At 55.9% G+C, this 9614-nt stretch overlaps 1 protein-coding gene across 1 annotated transcript in view; it reads left to right on the top strand.

Annotated features, from left to right (window-relative positions):
* Positions 1-1623: 1623 nt before the first annotated feature.
* Positions 1624-9614, top strand: part of Prrx2 (paired related homeobox 2) — a 38352-nt gene continuing 30361 nt past the window's right edge. The window contains exon 1 of the mRNA XM_023700253.1: positions 1624-1709. Coding sequence (XP_023556021.1) covers positions 1624-1709 — 86 coding nt within the window. The remainder of the gene's footprint in view (positions 1710-9614) is intronic.

The following is a 9614-nucleotide window of genomic DNA, read 5'->3' as shown; positions in this document are numbered from 1 at the left end:
TTTATTTATTTATTTATTTTGCGGTACCGGGGATTGAACTCAGGACCCTGTGCTTGCCAGGCAAGCACTTATTCTACTGAGCTATCTCCCCGGCCCCTTAAATTATTTTTTAAAGGACCACAAATGTATTCCAGTGGCAAGGCCCTGGATTCAATCCCTAGAAGTGAGAAAAAGGAGGCCCTCAAGACCCTCTTTGTTTTTCTCCTCTATCTTTCCCTTTTCTTTCTTTCAGTTGGTCAGCCTTCTTGCGAGAGATATTTGGGAAGCATAGACTGTTTCTGTCTTTCCGTGTTGGCAACCTCCAGTGTCAGGGCCACCACCCACTGCTGCCCTCCGGTCTGCACTGCTGTGACTCTAGCCCCTTCCCCCTTTCCTCGTCCACTATACCCTCCCCTACACTGCGACCCTCAGGAGCCAGGGTCACTGGCTGGAAGCCCCAGGTTCTTGGCTGTTTGACCACAAGCTGAAGGGACAGGATCCCAACCCTCTGTGGACTCAAAAGAGAAACCAAGGCACCAAGCACTGTGGCAGGATCCAGGTCGCAGGCCATTAGCCAGGCTAGAAGGATTTCCCTATCCCCCATGCAGTTTGCTCTACTCGAAGGCACCAGCAGGATCTCAGGGGCTTGACCTTAAAGGTAACCAACCTTGGACTCTGTGCCCAGGGGCTGTCCTACCTCTGCCTCACTACCTGTCTGTCCACTGGCCATAGCCCTTCTCCCCATCCCAGCCACCTGGATGGATCCCAGCTTGGGCTCTGAGAGCTGGGGCTGAGCTGAGGAACGATCCCTCATTCCAAGCCACCTCTAAACACAGTGCACACACTGCAGGCTTCTCCGGGGCCCAAAACAGGAGGGAGTCTGGGGCCTCACTTAAGCCCAAGAAGGGGGTACAAGGGTGAGTCTAGCAGATGAGAGTGTGGCCCTTGATCTTACAGGGAGTAGGGACAGCCCGGAAACAGAGGTGGCCCTGGCCTTCCAATGCTGGCCACCCTGCTTCAGCCTGCAGCCCAGCCCCACCCCTCTGCGCCATGGCTCTGCTTCAGGGTGCTGGGAAGGCCCGAGCCAGCCTCTCTCTGGCTGGTAAGACACTCCCCATCCCAGAGGGCTTGCGGGGAGGAGGGGGGTCTGGCCTCCATCCTAGCAGGCCAGCTCTGGGAACAGAGCTCAGGAGGGCACCGCAGGAAACCTTTCAGCCTGGCCCACTGGACTCGGGCCCCTTGGGGTGGGAGAGGCAGAAAAAGGGGCTGGGTCCCATGTGCTCCCCCCACACACACTTGGCTCACTGTGGCCAGCAGGCAGGAAGGACCCGCGGGCCATCCGTCAGGGAGATGGAGCGGCCAGCGCTGCCCTGCCGAGGAGGGAGCCGGGAAACTTGATCATTAAGAAGCCCTCCTGGCTGTCTGGGGGAATTTAATTAAATTGCTGGAAAGGCTGCGAGAGGGGCCACATCTGGAACCAATATGTGGGCTTCGTTGCCTCCCCGTCCCTCCCTCCACTCCCCAACTCCGCTGTGAAAGGGAACCCGGTGAGGCCTGGGAAAGCGGAGCCCTGTCCCGGGGGCCAGGAGCAGACCTGCGAGGGGAGACAGCAGAGACCAGAGTGCGACAATGAGGGTGACGACGATGGCGGTGGCGGAGGAGGAGACCCGGGAGAAATGGAGGGGGGCTGGGCAGCGTGGGGGCTGCGAGGAGGCTCGTCCACTTCACAGGTGTGGACAGGGAGTCCCAAGAATGGGACTTCAGGAGCATCCCATGCCCAGGCGGATGGCCCTCTCAGCCCCTACCTGTTCCCTCCCTTGTCCCCTCCAAGTAGGGGTGAAGGCAGTGACTGGCCCAAGGTGGCTGCAGGCCTGGACCCCGGACCTGTCCGCACAGATGCCTGCATTGGCCACTGCTTGCTCTGCGCTTGCTGGGGATGGGCACAGAGTTGGGCTCTGTGGTTGTGGCAGTGTGGCTGCGAGGTCTTGGCAGGGACATGGGGACAGGCTGGCCTCCCTGGGCAGCATTGGAGGCTGATGCAGGTTGCAGGTCAGGAGTTGGCGGCATGGGGGTGGGTGGCAGAGGGGCTGGAGTCTCTGGCCTGTGACTGTGGGGGTCATCGCTGGGCATGGGAACAGGTTGAAGGTGCCCTGGGGCCACAGGGTGGAGCCCCCAAGTCTGCCTCCAGCTCCCTTTTAGCTGATTTCTGCCTCTGCTCTCCGAGCTTCAGCCCCTCCATGGTCTGAGCGGCATCCAGTTCCTGCCAGGCAGGGCAGTGGGGACACACTTCAGGGTGACCCAGCCTCAAGGTGACATAGCCTCAGGATGACACAGCCTCAGGGCCTGGGGAGGCCTCCTCTGAACCCTTGGTTCCTCCTTAAACCCAACCGTGGCTCCTAAAAGCCATATCCAGCTCCCTCTTTGCAAGGGGCTTTGGTCTGCATGGGGACCCCTACAGCAGGACGTTCACCCTGGACAGCTGGGCCCCAACAGGTCCTTGCGGTCCAGCCAGAGCAGGAAGAGGAAGGGGCTTGACCCAAATCTGTGCAGCAGCTGTCCCAGGTCCTTAGGGACTATCGAACAGTTTAAAGATTTGACTTGAGGCCCGTGGAATGGAGGGGAAACTGAGGCATGGTGCGACGTGGCCGGCTGGGTACTACTCCTTCTCCAGAGGAGTCCTGTCTTCACCCAGCCCCGCATGGCCCCTGATCTCCTTCTCTGTTCGCTTTATTGTTTGAGTAAGGGTCTCACCGTGTTCCAGGCTCTCCATGGACCTTCAACCCTGCCTCAGCTGAGACCATGGGCCTCGGCACCTGGCTTCTCATTCCTTCATTGTTTCTTGGTCTCGGCATAAGGACCTTGAGGGCTCGGTGCTCACTCCCACTCGGGAGGCTGAGGCAGGAAGATCACTGTGAGTTCACAGCCAGCCTGGGCTACAGAGTGAGCTCAAGGCCAGGCTGAACTACATAGTGAGACCCTGTCTCAAATAAATAAAATAAAATAAACCCCCCACCAAGTAAAGAGGCTGGCAGCCTGGCAGAATCTGAATAGCTAGCCTGAGTCACGGGCTGTGAGTAGCGCACACCAAGACTTGACCTCAGCTTCATATCGGGGGAGTCACAGCCACGACTCCTGAAGAACACCTTTGGGAACATGGGGAGGCCAGCATGGCAGCAGGCTGGTGGTAGGGTGGAGGGTGGGACCAAGATATGGGTGATGAGGGGCAGGAGACAGCTGGGCACAAAACCCAGTCACCAGCCCACACCCTGGTCCCTGGCAGGGAGAGGGGAACCCTGTGGCCCAGGGAGCGTCCATGCGGCCTGCTAATCCAAACCACACGGGCAGGGCGAGCCTGGGGTCCCATCACAGGCCTGGGCAAGGTGATGATGTACAGATTCTTAAATAAATCTCTCTCATTAGGGACCCGCTGTCTAGAGGAGAAAAATGATGCCCTTCCCCGTGCGGTCTCCTGCTTCCCCACCCCCCCCCAAAAAAAAAGAAAGAAAAAAGAAAGGGGGGACCAATGCTGCAGCTAAAGAGGAAATTGCATTAATACAGATTGTTTTATTTAAAAAACCTTGACCTCAACTTCAAAAAAAGTCATTAGGCATTCTGCTCGGTGGGGCCGCCGCGGCTATAACGGGGAGGCCTCTCATTTCTCAATGACTTACTATCCCGCGCGGCCCAGGGACCGGGAGGGTGGCGGGTGATTTAAGGCTCCCTGCAGAAAGATGTGTAAATCTTCGCGTGTCCAGGGAAACTTTAGCAGGCCGTGAAGGCCGAGGGAAGGAAAACGGGAAGCACCCCCTCCCTTCCTCTTTGCCTTTTTTATTTTTTCCCCCTGTTAGAACTCTGATCTCTTTGGTCGTAAAAATGGTCATATTTCACCCCCAAAATATCAGCAATCAGCAAACTAAGGAAGTGGCGCCCACGGGGAGTTGTGCTGCCTGATTCGACCCTTGGTTTAATTATTTAACGCCTGCCTGCATCGGGCAGACTGTGAACACGCCCTCCTGGCTGGAGTTCAAGAGCACGTTATAAATAATAATAACTATTATATCCCCAATTAAGCTGGCAGCTGAGAGCCCTGGGCCCCGCCCTGTGAGTCTATGTCCCCCTTCTGTGTGCCAGCATAGCTCGGCTCAGCCGCAAAGTAATGACAGCAAGATGTTGCCGGGCCCTGGAGGGCACAGGCAGGGCCTGCGGGCGGGGAAAGCCTTTGCCCAGGTTCTGGGCTCCCCCAGCCTGGCCTCAGCTGAGCTCCCACATCAGGGACAGGGAGGGCGGGGAGTCTGATCAGCGTCCTTTCTCCTTTGAGCTTCAGTGTTTCTACCTGTGACAGGAGAGTCCTTCCCCAAAGGGTATCCTGGGCAAGGTGCCTATCCCAGAAACCCACACCAGACACACCTAATGACATAAAAAGAACTGGCAAATGATTCAGTTAACAGGATTGCAGTAAAAGCCATATGGCCAGGAATCACACCCTGATGACCCCCGGCTTTGAGTGCGCTCATCCCATCATCCTGGCTGCTTCCTGCAGCAACTCTGGAGTGCTCTTTCCTGAGGGTCTTCGGGCACTGTCGGGCCTGGTGCCTGCCTCGATGTCCTGAATCCATTCAGAACATTCCTCTTTGGGGCTCATGTTGACTTTGGAACGAGCCAGGAATCACGCGGAGCCAGATTCACATCAGCACCAGGAAGAGGGCACCTCCTCTTCCGCCCACCTCCTGAGCCTGCTTCCCTCTTGCATGAGATCTGTCTCCCTGCTTCTCCTGGTGATGTAGGCAGTCACTGTGGTGCTTGGTCACTCACACCTTGCATTTGCTGGAAAACTGCAGCTGAGGCCACCGGAGTTGAGTCCAAAGCACTTGGCTGCCACGGTCCAGGCTCAGCATGCCCTGGGTGCCCTGCTAGGGCTGATGGCCCCGTACCCCATGCCAGCCTCACTGCACAGTAGGTGTTCAATAAATCCTAGTGGGGAGAACCATTCAGACATGCCCCCTTATCTCGCTGCTGCCCCTGCAGTCCCTGGGGCCACCTGCCAGGATGTAGAACCCAGCATGCACCTAGCTCTGCCCGCCTGGGACTGCCCCAGGATGGTCACTGGCAACTCGTCCTCTGTCCCCAAGAGGTTTCTGGGCCTTCAGGAGCCCAGACTCACCTGGAAGTCATCCTGGCACTGGTGGCCCCCACCGTGACGTCTCCAGAGCTCACTATATGCCACACAGTGAAAACAGTGAACAGGGCTGGCAAGGTAGCTCAGCAGACTAAGCACCTGCTTTGGCGAGTGCAGGGACCCGAGTTTGATCCCTGGTCCAGCATGCCGTGCTGGCCCCACCCCAGGGCGCTCTGAGCCTGTGACCAAGTCTGGGCATGGTGGCGCACGCCTGTAATCCCAAGGCTGGGGAGGCTGAAAACAGGAGGATCACTATGAGTCTGAGCTGCATGGTGAGACCCTGTGCCAAATACATAGAAATTGATTAATTAATTAATTAACAAATAAAAAAAGGATAGCTTCTCCTCAGGGGCAGGGGAACTAACTTCCCAGCCCTAATTTTCTTTCTTTTTCTTTTTTCTTTTCTTTTCTTTTTTTTTTTTTTTTTGGCAGAACCGGGGATTGAACTCAGGCCCTTGCACTTGCCAGGGAAGCGCTTATTCTACTGAGCCGTCTCCCCGGCCCCCCAGCCCTAATTTTCTTGGAACAACCCAGTGTGGTGATCAGGAGCCTGACAAACTTATAAGGGCTCAGAACATCTCCCCACAGAGCCTGCCTGCCTTCCTCTGTGAGGGACATTGTGAGGTGCCACTGTTCACAAGGCTGCCTGACTTATGGTAGGCTCGCTACCCTGGAGCCAGCGGCCACGGGCAAACGTTTGTCTTTGAATCTGCTGGCAGGGCAGGGCAGACACACCCCTCAAGGGGTACAGTTGTCCCTCCATACCTTGGGGGATTGTGCCAGTACCCTTATGGGTACTAAAATCCTCGCCCCCTTCCAGTGCCTTAGATACAAGGCCCAGTGGCTGGTTATCACCAACATACCTTCTTTTACTCTAAATGACATCTCCACTCCTTGTACCTAATATAACATGAATACTAGAGTTAGTTGTTGCAGGATACTGTTTAGGGGATAATGACAAGAAAATCTGTGGCATGTTTAGTACAGATGTATTTTTGCTGTTGTTTTGTTTCTTTAAGACAGGGTCTCCCTGTGTAGCCCAGGTTAGCCTTTAAGTCCTAGAGATCCTCCTGCCTCAGCCTCCCAAGTACTAGAACTTAAGGCTTGCACCACCACACCCAGCTTTCTTTTCTTTTCTCTTCATATCTTTTCTTTTTTTCTTTCTTTTCTTTCCGTGTTTTTGGCCCTAGGTGCATTGCACACAGAGATTCAGATCCTGTGGACCTAAGCGCTCACTATACGGTATTTAAGCCTGGCCAAGGGCTAAGAGTGTCACCTCCATAGGGGTCCTCGTCTGGAAGTCCCCAGGAAGGAAGCTGAGGCTTAGCAAAGCCTGCAGAGCCAGCAGAGCCAGCTCCACTTCCAGGGTTGCGGGAGTAGGGGGGATGTCAATATTTATAGGTGCTGAGATTGGTCACAGTCACACCTAGCCTGCAGTGTTTATGCCTCCCCAGACCTGTGGTCACGGTGAACACTGCTCCGCCTAGGAGCCTGCATGAGCCACCTGGGCCCGGCTACCTCCTTTGGAACAGGCTCTGGGTGTGAGTAGGTGAACAGTTGTCTCAGGAGCTCTTGTCCTCAGCCTCTGTTTCCCCATCTGTGAAATGGGCCTGGTCCTAGAGTGACTGACGGTCAAGTCTTGTGATGAAGCTCATGATGGCTAAAGGAGGACATTTGTGTGACCTAGTATAAGAGCAAGAGCTGGCCGGGTGCGGTGACACACGCTGTAAACCCAGCACTCAGGAGGCTGAGGCAAGAGGAACATGGCGAATTCAAGGCCAGCCTGGGCTACATAGTGAGTTCAAAGCCAGCCTGAGCTGCCTAGTAAGGCCATGTCTGAAAAAAATTTTTAAAAATTTTTAAAAAGCATGGGCTGGTGAGATGGTTCAGTGGTCTAAAGCACCTACTTGAAACAAGCTTGGCAAGGCACAGGGACTGCGGTTCGATCCCCCAGCACCACATGCCAGCCAGCCCCGCCCCCTAGTGGGCTGAGCTGGCCACACACACACACACACACACACAATAAATAAATAAATAAATAAATAAATAAATAAATAAATAAATGTTTAAAAAAATTTTAAAAAGCAAACAAAAACAAAACAACCACTATACATGTTTCATGCTAGCAAGCTATTAGAGACCCTGCCAGGAGTAGAAATGGGCAATCCTTTCTGGGACGACACAGCCATGTCATCAAGAGTCCTGCGGTTTTACAGACTCTGTGACCCCGCGCATGGATTTGCTGTCTGCCCCATAACCGTGGGCCTTGCACATGCCTGGGTTGCAGAGGCCACATGCAATGATGATCCTTCATGGTGGGGGCCGCAGGGCTGGAGTCAAGGCACCTGCCCCAAGGGAAGACCCTTCTGGAGAGAGGGCTCTTCTGCTGCATCAGGAGCCTGTCCCCATGCTGGAGCCACTGCCCTCCACCCCAAGCCAGCAGCACCCAGCACTCCTGCCCCCAACCCTGCAAGCCTCTCTGATCCTAATAGCCTTTCTCGTCCTCTACTAAGGACCCTGGGATTGCGGGGTCCAGTGCACAGGCGCCTCTCCAGCACGATCTGCTCCCTTATTCTGGGCGGGGGACACACTCCCAGGCTCTGGAATTAGCATGGCCCCATGTACTGGAGGCCTTCGCACGCTGACCACACACAGGAACTTCTCCTTAAGAATATAACGTGGGGGGGGGGATGGCTCAGTGGAATAAGCGCTTCCTGGCAAGCGCAAGGGCCTGAGTTCAATCCCTGGTTCCGAGAGAGAGAGAGAGAGAGAGAGAGAGAGAGAGAGAGAGAGAGAGAGAAAGAGAGAAAGAAAATAACAGGTGTATAGCAAGATTGTGCCATTGGGTTTTAATTAAAAGTAGTAGTGGATGTGATTATTCAAAGACAAAAGCCAGGGCATGGAGGCGCACGCCTGTGTTCCCAGCTCTCAGGAGGCTGAAGCAGGAGGACAGAAGCAAATTTGAGGCCCGCCTGGGCTGCAGAGTGAGTTCTGGCTGCCTCTGTGGATGACTCATATGCAGATCAGCAAACTGAAGGGAAAGACCCTCCCCAGTTGTGGGTGGCACCAACCCTTAGGCTTGTAGCGGCAGGGAATCGGAAGGGCAGGCAGAAGGAAGCCGATCTAGTTTGAAGACCTCCTTTCCTGGAAGGACGACTCCTTCTTCTCCTTGTTCTTCCCCTTCCCTCTCCCTTTCCCCTTTCCTTTCCCTTCCCTTTTCCCCTTCCTTTGCCCTTCCCCTTCCTTTTCTTCTTCCTTCTCCTCCTCCTCCTCCTCCTCCTTCATCTGAGACAGGGTGTCACTATATCCTCCACTGTGCCCTTGAGCTCCTTATGTAGCTGCGCCACACCTGGCTTTACTTAACCCATCTGTCTACCAAAACAGGACTGGGACCAAACATGCCCATGCTTCTCGCGTCTCTGGAGGAGCTGTTGCCTTTGCTGCCTCAGTCTCTCCGCAGCTGAGGTGTACAGCACCTTCCTGTGTTGTAGGCCAAGAACCCAGGTCCCCCGGAGCCCCAGGGACTGCATTTGGCAGCAATGCCCTTGCAGGGGCAGGGCCCAGGAGGGCAAGCTAGCCTAGGGCAGCTGGAGGTCCATCTCCAGGGCTCTCCTGTGTCTGTCTCCCCAGCAACCATTTTGCCACATAACCCCTGTTTAGGGCACAAGTCTCCCCAGTCTTTGAAAAAGAGTAGGCACTGAGCAGTTTGTTGTCCCCCTACCATCTCAAAGGTTTGCTGAGTCTCAAGCCCTCGGGGACCCCAGCACCACTGGGGGAGATTCCTTTCTGGGAGGAACCAAACTGACACCTTGTCCTGAACCCTGCTTCTGGCCTCGGGTGGTCACCATGTGCCTCCTGGTCAGCAGTGTCTTGTTTGTGATGTGACTCCTGCCTCTCAGGTGTGGGGGTGGGGGGGACAGAAGCTGCCATCCTGGGTGGACCCGCAGTATCTGGAGCACCAGAGTCCGAGGCTCCTTGCGTCTTTTCTCAGCTTTCCTTGAAAAACAAAAACAAGAGCAGAGACCCGGATCTGCCCTCTCCTGGCCCCCATCTGTCAGTCTGGCTGTCTGTCCTGTGTGTGACCAGGCAAAGGCTTCCCTCAAAGCTCAGGGAGGGCCTGGAGCTGCTTGAGAGGGGCCACTGAGGTGACACCCATGAGGGCCAGGAATGATAAATGGCACCGCATTTCCCAGGGTCCAAGGAGAGGGACAGATGGGCAGGGTGAGGCGAACGGGAGTGCGGGTGGACCTCGTAGGAGTAGGGTGGGACTGAGGGGACAGTCGGGGTGGGGCCGGAGGGTTGGATATCACGGGCAGGGGCTAGGGGCCACGAGGGAACCTGGCGTATCCCCTCCAGCGACCCCCGCGAGGGTGTGCCGGACCCCACGCGACCCGGCCGGCTCGGCTCAGCGCGGGTGGGGAGGGGGCGGCGCCGTCCCCGCCCCCTGGGCCCGCCCCGC

The sequence above is a fragment of the Octodon degus genome, unplaced genomic scaffold (genome assembly GCF_000260255.1).
Source record: "Octodon degus isolate 3935 unplaced genomic scaffold, OctDeg1.0 scaffold00123, whole genome shotgun sequence".
Classification (NCBI taxonomy): Eukaryota; Metazoa; Chordata; class Mammalia; order Rodentia; family Octodontidae; genus Octodon; species Octodon degus.
This window is presented reverse-complemented; position numbering and strand designations above follow the sequence as displayed.